Source organism: Taudactylus pleione, unplaced genomic scaffold (genome assembly GCF_031769625.1).
Source record: "Taudactylus pleione unplaced genomic scaffold, aTauple2 ptg000848l, whole genome shotgun sequence".
NCBI lineage: Eukaryota > Metazoa > Chordata > Amphibia > Anura > Myobatrachidae > Taudactylus > Taudactylus pleione.
Window position 1 is genome coordinate 1995790 of NW_028285250.1, and position 21990 is coordinate 2017779.

At 42.3% G+C, this 21990-nt stretch overlaps 1 protein-coding gene across 1 annotated transcript in view; it reads right to left on the bottom strand.

Annotated features, from left to right (window-relative positions):
* The window catches only part of GRIK4 (glutamate ionotropic receptor kainate type subunit 4), a 314460-nt gene that overhangs the window by 113552 nt on the left and 178918 nt on the right, over window positions 1-21990 (bottom strand). Inside the window, exons 6-11 of the mRNA XM_088458742.1 lie at window positions 16465-16643; window positions 14641-14694; window positions 14305-14466; window positions 11118-11270; window positions 10788-10892; window positions 3367-3474 (exon numbers count right to left, since the gene is read on the bottom strand). Of these exons, the coding sequence (XP_088314868.1) occupies window positions 3367-3474; window positions 10788-10892; window positions 11118-11270; window positions 14305-14466; window positions 14641-14694; window positions 16465-16643 (761 nt within the window). The remainder of the gene's footprint in view (window positions 1-3366; window positions 3475-10787; window positions 10893-11117; window positions 11271-14304; window positions 14467-14640; window positions 14695-16464; window positions 16644-21990) is intronic.

The following is a 21990-nucleotide window of genomic DNA, read 5'->3' on the forward strand; positions in this document are numbered from 1 at the left end:
TTGTTAGAGTTGGACAGAAGGGATGTTGAATGAAAATTCAACAAAATGTATTTTAAATTGCTTTTATCTGCTTTAGAATGAAATCATGTCTTTTAGATGAAAATATGCTTGCTGTGTTGATTTTGAAACTAAGTTTTGCTCCAGCTTCTGACCAAGTTTTTCTTTTGGAGAACCAAGATGTAGCTCCTTTGACATGGCATAAGCTGAATATATAACAGGACGACTGGAGTGCGTGCGTGCTCATTTAACCACATGCATTTTCTACTAAAACTTGCTCTGCTTTTTGCACCTGTGTTTTTTATGCTGCATAAACTTGTATAATGATCTAATTATGATCTGTTGCTTTTGTTCTAAGCCAAGAGAGCATGCTGCAGTCATGTTCTAAATCAATCTCAATGACAGCCTTGGATGCCATTTATTCAATTTAAAGTATAACTTTAACAGTACAGAGTAGCAGGATTGACAGCTCACAAGGTATCTTCTCAAATAATGTCAATAAAAGAACTGGAGGTAAACCCCTCATGAACCAAATTATGAATTCACTGCAGCCTAGAAAAAGGAATTTAGGGATCCTCCAGTCCCCAATAAATATATACAATACAGAAAACCCTCCTCTGGCGCAAGTAGTCAAGTGAAAATAAAAAAAATGATACAGTGTAAGCACAAATTCACTATTGTTTTGCTCACCTAAATTAGGTGTTAATCAACAACTTGCAGAAACCAACTTTTTGCTGTGACTTTAATCGATTGCGTATATTTTCCTTCAGCACAGTAATATGTAAGGAAGAAATAATGTATATGTGTAATATGTTCAAGCAGTTTGAAAACACACAACCCAGTGCCAGGAAAGTCTACTTCAAAGCGTTTGACCACTTTAGTCTCATCTACAACTGTCTCATGCAGACGATGACAATGTATTAGTTGCTTCTTTCAATGAGGAGATTTGGTATGGATCCAATCTTTATTGGTTGGATTCAATTGTAGTTTTCCAACAGTATTATTTAATGGTCACGTCTCTAACTATTTTTGCTTTGATAGGGGCACCTAGCTTTAGTGTGTAGACATTCATCTCTTCCTCTAGGCCTCATCCATATATTAATGGCCTCGGAATGAAGCAGTGTGGCACTTTATCCAGAAAACATGCTGCTTTTTTGTCTGATTCCATGGGCTGTCTTCACTGCTCTGCTGCCCATGGTGGGCATGGTTGACTCTTTTGCTGCACTCAAGTTAAATTGGGATAAATATGGAATGTTTCCCTGGAGAAAAGGATTGTCTAATTCACCCCTCTCATGGCATACCTATTGCAATGGATGTTAAAGTTCAAGTAATTATGAATTTGGGTGACCAATGAAATGACAGAGTATGTGCCATAGAATATCCAACCTCAAATTCACAACTTAAAGTTAAACAAACATGTTTGCGAAAAACTTTCCTCTTTCCGTGACAGGTAGGATTATCCTTTAGAAGTGTTTTTATAAAGTAGAGATGTGCGGTTCGGTTCTCCAGAAATCTGAATCCACCCGAATTTCATGAATCTCTACAGAACAGAGTCACAATACTGATCTCCTGAGGAGATCCGGACAGAGTTTTGGATTGCAAAATTTACATGATTTAAGCTGTTTTTTAAAACTTTTTATCAGGTTTTTTTTTTTTTTACAAAAAACCAAGATCCAAAACCAAAACACGTGAGGGTGGTTTTGCAAAACCAAAATACAAAGATAAATTCAGATCCAAAGCCAAAACACAGGGGTCAGCTTACATCTCTAGCATAAATCAAAACTACTTAGTGTGTTTCAGAAGTCCTCAACATTTATTCTGCTACTTTTTTTTGCTGAATTGATCATTCAGTTTCATCTATGAAGTCGGTGGTTACCAGGCCGAGGATAAAACTGACCATATGGTGCAGAACAAATATCTGAAGACGGTTGAAACTCCCTCATTTTCCCTTATATTGATGTGCATCATGGATGGTGCACTTGAAGTAGAGGGTGTTAAACAGTGGGGGCCAAGCCTTACCTGTAGTTTTGGTTATTCAGACAGGGTCAGGTCATATCCCCTGTTTGGGGAGAAAACATTTGGACTAAAAATACCACTAGTCAGTCAGGCTGTGAACATTTTGAATGTGACTCATAAATTTTGAATGTGGCTTATAAATTAGTAGGCAGTGTAGGATTTGATCCCAGTGCCCTACTATAGTGCTCTACCAAATTCAGTGACCTTGAGACTTTGGAGGTACAGTCGTTGGGTGTGGGGTGCTCTTGATCAGACAGTTACATTTGGATAGCTTTGATGCAAATGGGGGGATGATTCAGAAACCCAATTTTGGACAGCGCTGCAGCCCCACCTCTGGAGCCGCCACTGTACATATCAGTTGCATCTCTACTTTGAAGTTGAATGGACGGAACTGGATGGAAAAAGGGCATACATTTAGTGAGAGTGCACTGACGTATTTTTTGCGCCAAGCACAGGACTGGTACAAGTGCGCACCTGCTAATGATGGCGGCTATGAAACCAAGCCTATGGATTGGATCGGCGTGGTCACGGAGATACTCACAACTTGGCATACAGGCAAATATCTACATTTAATTCTGTGCACGCAATGCGAGTGGAATTGCACCCAACTTGCATGTAACTCTGAGTTAGCTTGGGATACAGGGCTTGGTGTGTAGCCAGACTAATGTGTAGAGATACTATTGTGGTTTATTGCAAAATAATTTAATATGAGGTTTAAACTGATGAGGTTAGGGAGCTAAAACAATGTGTAGTGGAAGTATAATGTATGAATCGCGATATGGATGGAGATCAGGTTGAATGGGCATCTGCCCATTATGAGAAGCATCCCTAACAGTAGCTATGGGGTCTAGGTACTAAGCCTTGGATAGAGATAAAGTGGATGGAGATAAAGTACCTGCCAATCAGCTCCTAACTGTCATGTCACAGGCTGTGACATGACAGACAGTTAGGAGATGGTTGGCTGGTACTTTATCTCCCTTCACTTTATCTCCATCCAAGGCTTGGTACATAGACCCCTGTATTTGAAACATGACACATAGAAGCTGATTGGTTAGTGCATTATCTCCACCTAAGGCTTAGTAAATAGCACCTTATGAAAGAGACGAAGAGCAGCACCATGCTGGAATGTCTACCTCATAACAGTTTTCTTAATGTCTGCGGGACAGATTTGATTTTTATCATCCAACTTCTGCATACTTGTTGCTAAACCAAAGCCTGCTCGTCATATGCTCAGACAAAAAAAGTTTTACCCAACTGTGCTTAATACGTGGTATCACCCAGCCACAATATAGGCATGTCCAACAAAAGGTGATCTAGTTTGTGCACCTATGAAGTGAGTCAGAGGAAACTTACTAGGATCGTCGTGATTATCAGCGTCTTATTAGCCAGAGTATCAGAGGTGTTTTGGAAGAAGTATCTCTTGTCCATGAAGAGACCATCATTGACGTGCCACTGTCCGATCTGGGAGGGAAAACACAAGCAAAAATGAGCGTCTTACAGTGTTTATTAAGCAGAGGGATGTAACAGAGTAACAAATGGAATCAAAAGGGAGCATTTAATCAATAATAGCAAATGAGAAGGATCACAGACGGTGTAATGGTTAGCGTTACTGCCTCACAGCACTGAGGTCGTGGGTTTAATTCCCACTGCAGCCCTAACTGTGTGGAGTTTGTATATTCTCCCTGTGCTTGCGTGGGTTTCCTTCGGGTGCTCCAGTTTCCTCCCACACTCCAAAAATATACTGGTAGGTTAATTGGCTCCCAGCAAAAATGAACCCTAGTGTGTATGTGTAGGTGCATGTGGTAGGGAATATAGACTGCAAGCTCCACTGGGGCAGGGACTGATGTGAATGGCCAAATATTCTCTGTAAAGCGCTGCGGAATATGTGTGCGCTATATAAATAACTGGTAATAAATAAATAAAATCTTATAAGAAAATATTTTCCTCCACCTTTTTAGAAGTAAGTTTTTTGACACAAGGGGTATATTTACTATAGTGCGGGTTTTTAGAAGTAGAGATGTTGCCCATAACAACCAATCTGATTTTACTTAACATTTATCTACCAACCTTATAGAAGATAATAGCTAGAATCTGATTGGTTGCTATGGGCAACAACTCTACTTCTAAAAACCTGAACTTTAGTAAACAAACCCCCATGAATGAAATACGTTGGTTTTGACTAAATCAAACAGGCTGAACAAGAATTTTGCAATAAACGTCTGTAACACATCAGGTTTTTATGTTATATTGTTGTATTCTTTGTTTCTAATTTTTTTTTATTATTTTACCAATGTAAATTAACTGAATTACTTAAATCAGGGATAATACTGGAAAAAGTCACATTTGATAACAGAAAGCATGGTTAAAACATACATATCTAAATAATAAAAAAAAAAAAAATCCCACAAAGTTGGGTGGATAAATTCTGAAAATATACAACTTATAGTTATTTTTTGCGCTTACGAGTAGTCTGGTCATCCCTTATCCAAAACTAGCAGTAATCACCAATCACCACTGGATCCCATCTCCCTTAATACCGTTGCTCCATTGTATGAATATCTTGATGGAATTTTTTCCCCCAGCTTATCACTCACAGCTCCCAAATTGTCCAACACAAAGTTTAGGTGCAAATGTAAGAAATTTATCTGCAAAGACATACACCATCCTAACTTTTTGTAGTTATTTTGTAAATTAACTATCAGCTCTTCATAGTTTTTAGTGTCTGTATTTTCTAAAAATCCACCAACCACAGAGTCGAAGGATTTCCATGTAAATTTGCCACGTTAAGTTTATCTTCAAGGTTTTGTCTTTTACAAGTAGTTTAGTATGGGGGCCTACAAATATACCTTCCTTCAACTTGGCATCACTCAATTTTGGATACTCACTTTTTAAATACTCAAAAACTTTTGTCCGCAGCCTTTAAAAAATATTTAATGAGGTCTAACTTAAGTAATGGAGGGGAAGGCACCATTTTAGGTTTCACTAAAGGTGCATAATTCATTTAGCTGTTGTGTTGCTCAACTATCCCATAAGTACTTGGTAAAACCAACCTGCAGTCCAAGCAATAAAGCAATAACTTTCAAACCAGGACAGATTTGCCAGCAAAATATATTATAGTTGATATTACTTAACAAGACTGACATGGCATTGCAAGTTTCTTTCATATCATAGCTACTGAATGAGCCACTGGTACCAATGGTTTGGTGTTCCCATGATGTAGTAACATGGCTTTTAAACTCAGTGCCTGATTCAGAGCCGGACGCTATTTGCGGACGCTCATTCTGAAAAAGGGGCCGGATATGTAAATTGAGCGCTCGCTCTTTGCGGTCTGTTGACGCCTCTATGTCTGAGCGAGCGTCCGAAACATGCGCTCGCTATTTTGTAAAAACCCCTTGGCCGCTCGCATCATACATCATCTCCGCTATTTATTAGATTAATCGAGTACATCGAAAGGCGTCTGAACTGCTCGCAATTCTTGTGGTAGGATTTTCCTACCGCTATCACTGCGAGCAGTTCAGGCTAAAAGACGACCAAGTGACGTGGTCGATGACGCTGCTTTGTTAAATATGCACACCCGTTTTGACCGCTAGGCACGCCTGCGTTCGGATCTCTACTCCCCGTTTTCAAGCACCTTCCCCTGTTACCACCCACAAACGCCTCATTCTGTCACTCAAATTAGCAGGCACTCGCTGTTTTACGAGCACACGATTTCCGACCGCAATGACTGGTTGGCGCATGCGCATTACGACCCATATGCATGCGCAGATTGCGAACATCGCTCGGAGCGAATGAGCGGCCGCTTACGAGCGGCTCTGAATCAGGCCCTCAGTTTAGAAGAATCAATGAATAATCTCCATTCTTTAGGGTTATGCTGAAACCATAGTTCATCCATCAAACAATTTGCATCTTTGCAGACGCAAAGGATACCTTGCATTTCATAGTAACATACAAGGCTTTCATGTTGTTTACTAAACACATTCAAAGTAATCAAATTGTATAGGATCAACCTAGATCCTAATATATTGTCCCTTTGCTTTGAAAATTTGACATCCCTAGCCAAGGGCCTCTAATACGATTTGTACGCAGATCGAGCGATTGTTTGCTATTGCGCCTGCGTTTAAGCTGCACTATGCACGCACTGCTATTGTCTTGTGATTCCGCACACACAGAAGATCCATTTGCAAATTGAGTGACTGTTAGTCAGCGTTTGGGGGAGGTAACGGGTAGCGGTGGTCAATGAAACGCAGGCGCGTCTGTCTGTTTAAATGCCATTACATGCGTGTGCATATATTAGCCCTCCCTTGCGATCTCCTACACAGCATGAGAGTCCTCTGCATGTCAGGAGAGCTGCAGAGTCTGCGGCTGGTCAGACCTTCCACAAGGTGAAGAAGACTGCTTGATGTGCGTCGATGTTACCGATCTTTACGCAGGAAAGCAATGTCGTATGCATATGAGAAGGCAGCGGTGGACGTCCTTATGGTCGAGTAAGCTTTTGCAGGGCCGTAGGGAGGGTGGTGTGGCCAGTGCCTCCGCACAGTATGGAATCGTCCAGGGTCAGCGGCCACACACTTCCCAGCACTGGAGGTCAGCAGAAAGAGACCTCCTGCAGTGGTGTGCGGTGCACCAAGAACGCCGGCGGAGGTTCCCGCCCACCCTCCACCCCCTGGAAAGAAAAGTAAGCGCTCGGGGGAGGAGGGGGGTGAGCGAGAGGAGTGGCAGTGCTGCACAGGGTGAACTGCCATCCAGATACAGCACTGAAGCGTTGTAACTATTAGTCTATTTCCGCAGCTGTGTTGCGTATGAAATATTTCATAAAACAAACACCACACTCGGGGCCTGATTCAGCAAGGATCGTTATTGCGATCGCAGTAGCAATCGCGCACGCAGTTCTGCTGCGAAAGTATGCTAATAATTGCAATCGCAAATCACTCTCACTGACAACATGTAGACGCCCACTTCCCCTCTCGCACATCCGTAATACCTTGCAATCCAGCCCAAACATCGGTAACATCGAAGTACATCGGAGCCACTCGCACATTTAAGGCAGGTCTGACCCTAACACTAAATTGCTGACTTTCCTGCACGCAGTGAGAGCTCATGCTGCTATGGCATCGCAGTGACTAATTTATGCACGCCCCTGCCACGGCGTTCAAACGCACTGACATGCCTGCGTTTCACCGACCACCTCCCTGTCACCACCCCAAGTGGTGTTTCCTGTCAATTACTCTGCGTAGTCACTGCGATCGCAGTCCCGATCGCAGTGGCTGGTTCGCGCACTGCGATGCATACACATGCGCAGCAGCACACAACAATCGTCTGTCTGCATACGCTTTAGCAGTTGCGATCCTTGCTGAATCAGGCCCTCAAACTATACAACCAGCCACTGCAGCTTATAGACCAAAACTATCTCCTAAAGTAAACACTTGTATTGCATTTGATTCAAATGTAGACAAACTTTATTGATAAACACTCTCCTGACAGCCACTTGACACAGATGAGGGTGGGTCGGATATATTATATTTTCTTCCATAAGGATTTTAACAATACATATGGTTTGCAATCACTATCCCTCCACATGTAAACCGGAAAAATATTGTCCATTTTTATAAATAAATTTAACATAGAAAGGGGCGTAGTTCGATTGCAGACGGCATCGCAAAGCTTTAATCATTTTCAAGCGTTTTTTAAGCTATTTTCGCTTGCATCTAAAAAAAATTCCGCAATAGAACATGATTAGTGTCATATTCTGAATCAGAACATTAACAGAAAATAACAGTTTTCATCCATTTTGCCAAAACTTGTTGACTAGTGTGATTAAAGTATCAAGGCAAATACACAAAGCATTTATTTAAATCCCCCTGACCCGTAAAAAAGAAAACTCCTGCCCTTCTCAAGCCTATTCAACAGAAAAAACTGCTACACGGACCCCAGGCATTTCTCTTTGCTTGCAGAGAAACCATTATCAGCCAGCGTCAGGTATGTAAGCGACAGTTCTCTCACAGCTGACCGTGTGCAATGCCTGCCCCTTCTATTATCCAAATCATATGGGGCCTGCCCCTAGCAGGTCTGGAGCTCTGATGAATTCTTCTGATACTGTTCTTCAGATGTATAATAACAGTCAGGCTTTCAATATCATCAGTATGTATTTTTGTAATAGATTAAACACATTCTCCTTTAGGTGTCCTATCTCAACAGAGATCAAATTTGTTTGTCAAGCTTCAGAATTTCCTGCAAAATCATTCAAACATTGTATTTTGTGTGGATACCAAATGCCTAATGTAACCATCAGTTGTATATGTAAAGTCATACTTTCCGAAATCTTTAAAACCTAGTCCGGTGGGCAGCGGTGTGGTGCCGTGATTGCACAAAATTTTACAGCAGAGGGCGCGCTATGCAACATCAAGGCACCGTCCCCACTGCCCTCCGGGGGTAGAAGACGAGATTCAATACTAATCGCATCATCCAACCTGCAGGCCGCCCATTTCCCGACTGCCAGGCCAGGAGAGCCCCCCTACATTCAGGACTTCCCTGGCCATCCTGGGTAAGTAGGCAAATATGCAGTATGTATATGTTCAAGTCAGTACAGAAAATCTAGGATAGGTGCATTTGTGGGGTTATCAGCCATATTGTTAGTGATAAGGGTCATCTTCAATTGCAATTCAGTAATGTGGTCTAACACATGAATGTATGTAGCCACATTGCCCACAAAGGGGCTGATACCGAGTTAAACGGAAGTCAGTAGTAATTCCTCCCACACGCCTTGCACAGCACTAACTGCGTATATCTCTGCGGCAGGACCTCCTTTATCCGTACTCTTGGTTACATAGTTTTCACCATTGTCAATGTGCTCTTGCATCAACTCTTGCATTATAGGTGCACATAATGCATCTAACAACAAGTGTATTAACATTGTTGCAAGATCAGGTTAGGGTTGCCGTCTCCTGGGGTAAACCGCAGTACTTTGCAAGCAGCTTAGTAGCACACCAGTACCAGGCCTCGGTACAAGTACCCACAGATAGATTTATTGCCCAACTCACAAAACAGTATTTAGCACAGCACTTCCAATCACAAGCAATGGTCTCTCTCTGTAGGCCTCAACCTGCTCCCCAGGCAGTGAGAGCCAGACTATAGAAACTGACCCATCTTTTATTAACCTCTCACAGGTGGTCTGGCAATCAAGGCTGTTAATTAGCTAACTGTCTACCAGACAGAAGCTAGGAACCTGGGGCATATATATCTCCCCTTCACAACTTGCCCAGTGTTTTTGTCAGAATACATATACATCATATCTCTGCATAGCCAAAAAGTCAACCCACTATCATTGAGTTATTAGTGATAATATGTGTACATGGTTGCTGACCTTGTGGTGGAGTGGTGGTCTTGGGAAAGGTCCTTGTATGGGCCGAAACGTCGACCAATAACAAGCTCCTGGTGTTTTTATGAAAGAATAAAAGTTCTACTACCTAGTGCTGTGAATCAAGTCTGGTGAGTGCGCTTCTCTATTTGGATATTATGGCCTGAAGCAGAGTAAAGCACCCCAGATGCTGCAAACTTCAATAAGTGAGTGCTACTCCAAGATTGATATATATATATAATTATAGTATGGTAATTGCGCCAACCTATCACAACTCTCCTCCACGTAATATTTAAATATGAACTTTAACATACAAAACAACCACACTCCCTAAAATAATAGGTGTCTGCTAAAGCAACTGGTATAGGGCAATGGGTTAATTGCCCCCAGAAAAGCATGTGCATGTGTAGTTACATCAAGCGCCTGATGTGTTGTATAGCAAATAATAAAGTGCAATGGCCATATAAAAACCTTTGTGAATCAATAATTGTGTGTATACAAAATAGAGTGTTCTTTTAAACAAGTGACATTTAAAACAATTTATTTTGACACATGAACAAACATATATATAATTTGAACAGTGGACTTGCACACAATAATAGCAGCGAAAAACTCTCTTGTGAAAAGTATTGCTATAACATATACAATAATCTTTTTACCATCAATTCAGATAAGCATTGTTTTTAGAAAAAATTCTTCTTTTTTATCTTATTTTTAAGAATTATTTTCTCTGTGTTTTATATCTGAGTTTTAGCATATTTATATAACTTGCGGTATTTATTGTATGAACTACCCAGTTTTTTATTGTATATGTTTGCACAGCACACGGCACTTTATAGCAATACTTTTCACAAGAGAGTTTTTCGCTGCTATTATTGTGTGCAAGTCCACTGTTCAAATTATATATATGTTTGTCATACGTCAAAATAAATTGTTTTAAATGTCACTTGTTTAAAAGAACACTCTATTTTGTATACACACAATTATTGATTCACAAAGGTTTTTATACGGCCATTGCACTTTATTATTTGCTATACAACACACCAGGCGCAATATACACATATATACACATATATATATATATGTGTACACATACACATATATATATATATATATATATATATATATATATATATATATTCCTAGCTTTATATATACAGTTACATCTGCAGTTTCTCTTAGCTAAAAGTATACTTGTTATAGTTAGTGATCGCCTTTCAAATCCAAGCCCAAATATCTCTGCTTAGTAAGAGGCTGACGTTGTACCTTATTGTTAGACCATTCTCCTGTAGATTTTAAGTTACCACAAGCCCTCTTCTAAAACTGTTTGAATGTTTTCAGAGCTATTTTTATTTTTCTCTACTGAAGCCCCATAGTTATGTTTGCACATACACCCAAAGAAAGTTCAAAACACCCTTACCTCTTGGAAACCTGTCTTGGTGTACTGCAGAATCTTGAGATCATAGTTTGTCCTTTGACCTTTGCTATTGAATTCTACATGTCCAGTAAGACCTTCCAACTCTACCTGTGCAAGAGAAAGACAATCACAGAAAGCCACAGGCCACACACCTTCTCTGATCTGCTTCTACACATCAATCACTGGTACAATCGGGGGCACCAGAGGAATTATTGTAGGTCAACATCCCCAAAACGAGTTCTATGCATTTGTGCCATTTTTTTATACTACATTAACTATGTTTAGAAGATTTTGAAAACATTTGCAAACCCTGAATCCCCCACCCTTCCTCACCATTCTTAAATAGTTCATAAGGCTGGTTCCGTGCTGCCATATTTGTGCAGATCCACACGAGAGTGGTTTGACGCCGATCTCCTGGCTTCGATTCAGTTCCTGCACGGCACTTACTATTCCATAAACAGCATCAAACAGCAAAGCGGCAGACAGCTGGAAAGGGAAGTTACACATGATTGAAGTTATACATTAAATGTGACGTAAACCCCAAATTTAATATTAAAAATAATAACCAATAATAAATAATTATAGCTGTTACACTAGCACATACAGTTTTCGTCAAGTCTGCATAAAGTGACAACCCTCTGTTAACGTACTGTAAACCATTCTGAAAAGTGCATTTGGCTGATCCTTACTGTTGCCATTAAAATAACTAAGTCATTTACATACAAAACATACAGCGATCACATGCTAATCTGCAATTGTAATTCTGCCCCAGAGCCATACAGTCTGTCTCTCATTTCAACTCCCTCTGTTTATGTTCCCCCATTAGTCTTTCTCCATTTCCCACATACATAGATTTAGCAGCAATCAAGATTTCCTTTATGTCATTTGTGTCCAGCAGTGTACAGTGAACAATGCAAATGTATAAACATGTAATTGGATCACAATAAAATGTTTCTCTGCTTGTAGTAAGCTAAATGGCTGAACAATTGTATAAGGATGTGAGAGTGTCCGCAGAAGCACAAGTATAGCAATTACTCTAGTTGCAGTAATTAAAATTGTTATACAGCTGGTTTATTAATAATACTTATGTTACACCTTCACTGCATCCCAGATGGTTATCATTAACATTTAATTAGTGTTGTGTCCTAATTCATAAATGCAAGTGATGAACTAGATCTACAGAATTCCCACCTTTATGCATTCCGTAATACAGTATTGTTGTTTCAAGCATCCCATATTGCAATTAATTAAGATTAGGCTTGTTATTTCAATTGTACAATTCCTGGGGAATCTAAAAGTAGGCTATTATTTTCCATCTTAAGTGCACATTTATCAGACGCTGTTTTTGTTTAGCAGGTTTGCACATGGAATATAAACAAATTTTCAAAACTTTAGGTTCCCAAGGGGTCTATTTACTAAGCAGTGTTAGGAGACAGAGTGAAAAGTGATAAGGTGCCAGCCAATCAGCTCCCAACTGTCATTATTGAAAAACGGGCTGTGAGATGACAGTTGGGAGTTGATTGGCTGGCACCTTATCACTTTTCACTCTGTTTCCTAACACTGCTTAGTAAATAATACTTTAGTCTACATACTTTAGATATTGCACGTCTCACCCGTAAATTTGGCCTCTCTCCTTCTCTCACCCCAATCATCCCACTATTTAACTCCTCAGAGTTTCCTCCTGGCATGACTCCTTTAGCTTTTCTCCCCTGGCAAACGGCTGGCATTAGATATCTTAATGATTTGACCCGTGACTCCTCATTTGCCGAACTCCAGTCAAAATTTCATATCCCATCAAAATATTTTTTTCAATATTTGCAATTTTGTAATTTTCATAGCACAGTTAAACACCGCATTGTTCATCGTTCTCTGACTCCTACTGAGATGCTGTGTCTCCGCCACTCCTCCACCGGTGGCCTAATATCGGCTCTATATTTAGAACTCTCTACACCTTTAGACTCCACACGTGACCCACATGAAGCGGCTTGGGAACGGGACCTGGGTGAAACCCTGAACCCTGATGAATGGAGGGAGATTGGGGAGAGAGCCGCCTCCAGTTTCATATGCGTCAGAATAAAAGAGAACGTCTATAAAATTCTTTATAGATGGTATATGGTCCCCTCCCGACTAAAAAAAATGTTCCCTGATACATCCGATAGATGTTGGCGTGAGTGCCTGTCAGAAGGCACGTTCTTCCACATTTAGTGGAGCTGTCCAAAACTCACAAATTTTTGGCTAAATATTAAGAATTTGTTCTCCTCAATTACTCATCTACCAATCCCTCTAGACCCCAAATTCTTTCTTCTACCCCTACCTTTTCTGGCTGCCACTTATCATCAAACAAATTAATCAGGCACATCCTTTCGGCGGCTACCTGTCAGCTGGCAGCGGATTGGAAACAGTTATTGCCTCCCTCCCTACAATCAGTCATTAACAGGGTCTGGTCGGTTCAGCATTTGGAATACATGATCAGTATCCTTAACCACTCTTGCAAAACATTTGATAAGGTGTGGGCCCCTTGGTTGTCCTCATTCAATGCTAGTTCCCCATTCACTTAATCCTCTTTCTTTCTCTCCCTTTTGCTCTTCTCCTTTGACAGTTCTAGCCACGCCATCTCCTTTTCTCTTCTCACCTTCTACTCTCTTTGCTGATCTCTAAATTTTTATAATTATTTTCCCTTTAAAAGTTTAAAATTCTATCCCACAGTTTTGTTCTTAATACTGAACTATGGGCCTGATTCAGAGCCGCTCGTAAGCGGCCGCTCATTCGCTCCGAGCGATGTTCGCACATCTGCGCATGCGTATGGGTCGTAATGCGCATGCGCCAACCAGTCATTACGGTCGGAAATTGATCGCTCGCAAAATTGCGAGTGCCTGCTAATTTGAGTGACAGGATGAGGCGTTTGTGGGTGGGAGTGGTGATCCGAACGCAGGCGCGCCAAACGGTCAAAACGGGTGTTTTAAGGGTGTGCATAATTAACAAAGCAGCGTCATCGACCACGTCACTTGGTTGTTTCTTAGCCTGAACTGTTCGCATGATTGCGGTAGAAAAATCCTACCACAAGCACTGCGAGTAGTTCAGATGCCTTTCGATGTACTCGATTAATCAAATAAATAGCGGAGATGACGTATGATGCGAGCGGCCAGGGGGCGTCTTTACAAAATAGCGAGCGCATGTTTCGTTCGCTTGCTCAGACATAGAGGCGTCAACAGACCGCAAAGAGCGAGCACTCAATTTAAATAGCCGGCCCCTTTTTCTGAACGAGCGAGCGCAAATAGCGTCTGGCTCTGAAGCAGGCCCAATGTCCTTGAATATCCATATTGCTATGCTCAGTGAAATTTGTCTGTCTTTTTGTACACATATTTTGATGTATTTTGTGTGGATCGTTAATAAATATCTCTTTAAAAAAAAAAAAATTGCACGTCAAATAGCATTAATAAAGTTCAACATATTTCCTTAATAATTCAATATACAGTCCTATATTATATAATATATAATATATGTAATATAAAGTACTTACTGCAGGACCAGTGAAAGGAGAATGGTCGCAGTTCTCTTCCCAGGACTGCTGAAGTATGTTTGTGAATTCCTGAAAGTAGCTGTGCGACTGATTAAACATAGAAAAACTCAAGATATTCACTCGTTCATCCAGCGGGTTGTTGAAGCGCTGCAGAGAAAATTCCTGATTGAAAAACATGCCGGGGTTAATTAAGACTTCAACAAATAAGCATCATCAAGTCTTTGATTTCATCAAACTTTACAATCTATTGCCGCAGACATAGTGCTCCAGATACAGTAGAAAGCAATTTCAAATAAATTATAAGCGTTTAAAAATAAAAATGTGAAAAGATCTCACCAAATTTGTAAAGATGTATGTGTAATAAGCCGACACCATTCCTAGCTCAGCAGCCTGTGCAAAAATTACAAATAAATAAAATCACATAAAGAAACCTTAAAAGGTTCCAGGTTCTAGCACATATTTTCTGTAGAGACACCATATATTACGCTATACGCTATATAAAGCTATACACTATATAGTGTATTTTATAAGCCCAATGCTGGGAGCAAGTTCAACTATGACATGGCAAAACTAGGTGCGAGTTATGCAACTATTTTTATGAGACAGTTTACAATACAGCAAAATGGCGTCTTTTTTTTTTTTTCAGAGTGAGCAAATCTTTTGTGGGATGATGGTTAATGTTAATAGAAAGAGCTTAGTGCCTGATTCAGAGACAGACGCTAATGCAATTTTCACGCAGATCGAGCGTTTGCCATTGCGCATGCACCGCGATCGCATTGAGATCACGCACGCACTGAGGAATCCATCGCTAAGTGAGTGACAGACTGCCAGCGTTTGGGGGTGGCGACTGGGAGTGGTCACAAAAACACAGGCGTGCCTGTCCGTTTAAAGGCCGTTACATGGGCGTTCATAAATTAGCCACTGCTCTGCATGTCAGAAGAGAACCCAAGGCTGCGGCACGTTAGACCTACCGCAAGGGTAAGATGGCCGCCGATGTGCTTCGATGGTTACGCAGGTGTGCGTCATCGCAAGCAGGTAAGAAGGCAGCAGTGGGCGCCTTTCCGCTCAGGTGATCTTTGCTAACATTAGCATATTTTCACAGCTGAGTTGCGTAGGAAAACGCAGTTGTGATCGCCATTTGCGTCCGTCTCTGAATCAGACCCTTGGAGCGGCTGCATTTAGCAGTAATAAGTACTTACTGTATGTAGCAATTTGTATATATTTTTTTAAATACTACTATAAAATATCAAGAAAATTAGTGTAATCTGAGACACATAGGGGAATGCGATCTTAAGAAGTTGGGAGCTTTGGGCCTGATTCAGAGCGAGCGGGGGCTTTTTTTTTGTTGCGGCCTCCCACAGCTATTATGAGCGGCCAGGACCATGGGGCTTGCGAAGAGACTCTTGTGGTAGGGTCTCGTGGCCGCAAGCCCCGAAGAGCTTCTGGCTCTAATAAAGCCGGAAGCTCTCCCACTGACATCACTGGCATGGGAACGCCTCCGTTTGTGAAGCCACCCCCCCACAACGCCTACAAAATGGGGTGAGCTGTCGATCAACATCGACAGCCGCCACTTTTGTAGTGAGCCACGGAGCGCACTGTGCCACCATCGACCCGCTTGAGAGCGCTATGCGCTTGCGAGCGGGTCTGAATCAGGCCCTTAAATAAATAAATAAATTGTTTACCAAAAAAAATGGAGTAGATTATCTGGGGGCGAAATGCTACGTTACAGAGTCAGCGGTTATATCTGCATGTAAAATGCTACGTTACAGTGTCACCGCCGCTGGCACTGTAACAAAGCATTTTGCATGCAGATACACTCGCAGCTGCACACATAATATAGGCATGCCGTATATCATTTTAATCAGCAGAAGCTGCTTGTGCATCCCTTTGCAAATAAGACACATTTTAAGGGAAACAAAATCACATGAAAAGATGGTTGGCACTATCGAGTTTTGCCACGGCATTGCGCAACTAGAAGGGCTGTTTAATGCGTAAGGAGGCTAGATGTATGTGGACACATCTGTAGCTGGGCATAAAAAAGGAACAAATTACATAAAAGGAGGTGAGTATATCTGCAACCTAGAACCTACCCTCTGGTTGTAAATGGACTAAATAAAGCTTAAACAAGATGCATTGAATAAATTATATATGTCAGTGTACCTTCATTAGGATAGTGTGGGACATTGACGCATTAGCATGGATTATGATAGTACCAGTCTTGTCATCTCGGATTTCCTTTAAAAGTGGTGTTGGGTCCCAACTGTCATCCAGCATCCTGACAGAGAGACAGTCCTTGGAGATCAGGAACTGGCGGAGGAGCTTCTCGAGGTTCAGGAGACCTATAGAAATGGAGTTTCTGGTAACTTCTCCAAAATAGGAAATGGTCTACAAACTAACTACTGTCATTATTTATTGCATACAGTTACACATAATGGGGGAGATGTAGCAAACCGTGGAGAGAGATTAAGTGGAGAGAGATATATGGGGGAGATGTATCAAAGCTTTGAGAGATATAAAGTGGAGGGAGATGAAGGAGTCTATTTACTAAGCCTTGGACGGAGAAAAAATGAACGGAGATAAAGTCCCAACCGACCAGCTCCTCACTGTAATATTTCAAAACACAGCCTGTGACACGACAGTTAGGAGCTGGTTGGTTGGGACTTTATCTCCGTTCACTTTATCTCCATCCAAGGCTTAGTAAATAGACCCAAAAGTACCAGTCAATCAGATCCTAACTGTAATTTTTCAAACAGCCTATAAATTAGTGATTTCCAACCTCGGTACTCAAGGCACACTAGCAGTTCTGGTTTTAGGGATAGCCATGCTTGAGCACAGATGGTTAAATCAAAATAACTGAGGTATTAATCAAGTCACCTGTGCTCAAGCATGGCTATGCTTAAAATCTGGACTGTAACTCAGGTTTGCCGACCCTCCCGATTCGGGCGGGAGCCTCCCGATAAACGGGTGCAGCTCCCGCCTCCCCGGAAAGGCAAGCCTCCCGTCTGCTGCCGATCCTCCGACCCCCTCCGCCAATACCTGTGAAACCCCCGCCGCGGGGGGGGGGGGCTGACGCGATTCACGCTGAATCGCATCATTTTGGCCCCACCTCCTGCTTCACAATGCCTGATTTTTTGGCATTGTGTAGCGGGGACGGGGCCAAAATGATACGATCGCGTGGCCCCGCCCCCTGTCACACCCGCAAACCGACCTCAGCCCGTCTGGACACGCCCCCTTTTGCCCTCCCGGAACGAGCAGCCAGATAGTCGGCAAGTATGCTGTAACTGTGCCTTGAGGACCGTGGTTGGGAACCCCTGCTATAAAGTGACAGTTAGAAGCTGATTTGATGGTACTTTATCTCCCTCCTAGGCTTGACACATCTCCACTAAAGTTTCAACCAATCAGTTTCTAACTGCCATTGTACAGGCTGCGTTTGAAAAATGACTGTTACATGCTCGTTGGAACTATGGCCCTGATTCAGAGCTGGACGCTTTGACCAGAGCGCTCGCTCTGAATCAGGGCCCTCCTCGATTAAAATGGAGCGTCCTCCTGGACGCTCGTATAGCTGTGGGTCACCACCCACAGCATATACGAGCGTCCAAAAAGATGATCGCGATGGTCTTGACCATCGCGACCATCGGACTTGCGAGGGAAACCCTGCGGTCGGGTTTCCCAGCCACAAGCCCAGGAGTGATTTTGACTCTATCAGAGCCAAAATCACTCCCACTGGGGCCGGCTTCAGACGGTAGGCGTTCCCATGGGAACGCCTCCGTCTGGCAGGCACGCCCCCGGCACGCCCACCAAAGGGGGCGTGCTGTCAATCAACATCGACAGCACGCCCCCTTTGGTGCGAGACCCGGAGCGATGGGAAGCCCGTCGCTCGCCGGGTCTCGCGCATGCGCACGACGGAGCTCCCTCCGTCGTGCGCATGCGCAGTGGGGAACATCGACCCACTTGCGAGCGTACTGCCGCTCGCGAGTGGGTCTGAATGACCCCCTATATCTCTCTCCAAGGTTTGATACATGTCCCCCAATAACACAGCACGCAAACAAATATTATGGGCTGGCTACACCTGCTGACATTAACTCGATTGCCTGAAAGGTTCAACAGTGCTTGGCCAAAGAAGACGTCACATGATTGGATGTGAGCCCATCACATGATGTTCACATCTATTTATGTGACAGTCTCTTCAACCAATAACTAACAGGCCTCGTGCCCAATTATGTTATACCATGTGACTATCCATCCATCCTCTTTAAAACGGCGCTGCCGCCTACTGATAATTTTGTATTAATGTGCTCCTTTTTGCAGCCAGAGCAACTACTGTAGGGCTGTTATATGCAGATGTTTGTCCTGGCGTCTTACTCCCTTTGCCTAATAGCTGCAGCCGCTTCTGAAAAACCAGAGGGGTGTGATCAGGAGTACAAATCACAAGTTGCAATTAAGAAATTGAGTCTTATAATTGATCTTTGCTTTCTCACGCCAATTACTCTGTCGCCTTTTTAAAAGAGTAAATGGCATTGATTTGCCAGTTTTCTATTATAGAATTGTCAGACCGTGTAAAGATCAGCTGCATGGAGAAACTCTGAGGAACAGTTTAGTACATTTCTATAAGAGCTGATAATGCAGCTTTAAGGAATAGGTTAAGGGGTCTATTTACTAAGCTTTGTTAGGAGATAAAGTGAACGGTGATAAGGTGCCAGCCTATCAGCTCCTAACTGCCATTTTTCAAACACAGCCTGTGAGATGGCAGTGAGGAGCTGATTGGCTGGTACCTTATCACCGTTCACTTTATCTCCTAGCAAAGCTTAGTAAATAGACCCCTCAGACAAGTAAAGGTTTTGGGTATTTAAATGACATCATTTAGATCAATGTTTTTCCAACTCCAGTCCTCAGGGAACAGTGCATGTTTAAATAATCCTCATAAACTCTACAATTAACATTGCTGTCTACATATTAGAATGGTATCAGGGCCGGCTCTACCATTACGCATGGTACGCAGCTGAGTAAGGCGCCACCTAGTGGAGGGCGCCTCAGCTGCGACCATGCGTGCCGCGGGCAGACTGTGTTTCTGTGACACAGCTGCACCGTGCGCGCAGATCATCATTTACTCCCATACCTTACCAGATTTTCATTCCAACCAATCAACAAGTTGGATGGTTGGATGAAAGTTGGTCTAGTGTGTGGCCAGCTTTAGTGAAGTAAGGTGGTAGTATGGGGCTCTTCCTCAATCAGTTCTACCTTCAGGACAAACTGGATAGGAAGGAGATAATACTAGACTGAAGAGCTAGTATGCTACCCTGCAATGTGGCAACACTAATTGAAGCCTTGTACATGGGAAGAAAGGTAGTGATTGCTATAGAACAGTCAATATAGTACACAATAGGGATATGTGCATTCTGCAGATGGAGATATGGTGCACACTGGAACCTGCTGGCTATAATAGGTACTGCACGCTGGTAACAGCAGATAGTAGCTGAGCTGCACACTGCTATATGTAGACTGTGGCAATGGATTATACAGCACTAAAGCTGGGCATACACGGCCAGGTAAAATGCCTGAGATATCTCACAGTGTATTAGCCCATCTGCGCTCCGCCCCCGGGGGATGAGACATTTCCCTGTTCCTTCCATGGGCAGTTTACCCCATGAATATCGCATCGAACGGGCATGCTGGACAATCCGGCATGCCCGACCGAGCAATATTTAACCCTTGGTCACCCCCCCACACGTTACAATTATCGGGGTGATCCGCGGATATCGGGCGGATCGCCCCGATAATTGTAGCGTGTATGGCCAGCTTTAGGTAAGCAGTCTGTAGTGATATTGCACAGTTGCAGGAATTGCACGTTGCAGGCAGAGATGCACACTAGTGTATGGTAGTTAGGACTGCAGGACAACGGACTGAATGCTGAAAGCTACAGGAGATGTAAAGCTGAGCACTGGACTGAATGTATGGAGCAACAGGATAGTTAAAGCTGAACACTGAACTGAATGTATGGAGCAACAGGATAGTTAAAGCTGAGCACTGAACTGAGTACTGAAAGTAATAGGAGACTGGAAGTACTCAGCTAGAATTGGAGAACTCAGGTGCTCTGGAACACAATGGAATGTGTAGTAACAGGCAACTTGGAGCTGAGCGCAGGACTGAATACTGGAAGCAAGAAGAGAATAAGTACTCAGCTAAAACCGGACTCAGGTGCTCTGGAACACAATGGAATGTGGTGTAGTGACAGGCAACTTGGAGTTGAGCGCAGGACTGAATGCCGGAACCAATAGGAGACTGGGAGCACTCAGCTAGAACCGAAGATCACAGAAGCGTTGGGACTCACTGGGATGTGGTATAGTAACAGGTAACTTGAGGCTGAGCAGTGGACTTAGATGGTATCAGACTGGGAACTGCTCACAACAGCAGTTAGGAAACTCTGGTATAGACTACACAGAAGTGGAACACAAAAACAAGGCAACAAGTTTTCGAAGGCCCCACCAAACGGCCTTAAACAGTGCTAATATAATTAGCAATGTGTACAGCCGAAACAAACCTGGTTTAGTTATAGATATCCTGGAATTTTTATGATGACAGAAAATTACAAATGAAACAAAATCGCAAAGCCAAGACATTCATTCAGTTTGGCCAATGTGCCCGTCCACACATTCCAGTTACAGTCCACTCATGTACCATTAGTCAATGTCATTTGTCAGTAAGCAAAAAAGTCAGTAAAAATATAACCTTCTTGCATGAATAAACCCTATAAATCACCAAACCAGAGGCATTGAAACTGTAAGCCTTAATTAACGTTCCAGTGAGCCCTACCCCTGTGTCTTCTCTCATTACCTGCTTAATGGTTATTGCTTAATAACATGCATACAAATATTTTTCAGGCTGGCAAATTGACCTGTAATAGTCACAACCACTATGTGCATGCTGCAGTATTGTAACCTACTAAAATCATAGGGATCATGAAATACACATATTCTGTAGTATATATAAACTGCATATAATGAGAGGTGGGGGTCTCTTCACCTGCTCCCGTGACTTCATGGAATGAATTTAAATGTAATCAATAATTAATCAACTGCATGACAGCTGCCCACAAGGGTGTTATAATTATGCAGATTACCTGTTCCAGACCTAAATTAGAATTACTATACAAATGTAATTTTTTTACCTTTACTGTGTGGTGTGATCTGCTTGTGTTTTATGTGCATCAGTACTCCATTGTAAATGACATTCTAGACCAAAAAGTATTTCTGCAGCATTTCTGCTTCCTAGGAAATGATTAATCTTCCAAAGTAAGTTTTATGGTTACAGTGTGTATTATAGAGAAGGATTATTTCAACCAAATCAGAAATAACCAAACCACGTTTTTGCTCTTTCACCAATCATAGAAACTATAACAGTACAGAGCAAACTCTGTGGTCAGTGGATCATGATATGCCGAAACCACAGACCCGATATCAAATAATAAACTACACCCCAACATTTTTTGGAATAAACCAAACAATTTAAATGTATTATACTGCATTAACTTGTCCCACTGTAAAACTGTTAAAATGTATTACCTCGCCACTGCCTTAGGCAGATGATGCCCCTCCCTAAATGTCAGGACAGAGGACCTCATTCAGAGGCGGTTGTTAGTTGCAAGCGGTCGCACTGAATCAGGACGGCCGCTTGCATCCTGAACGACCG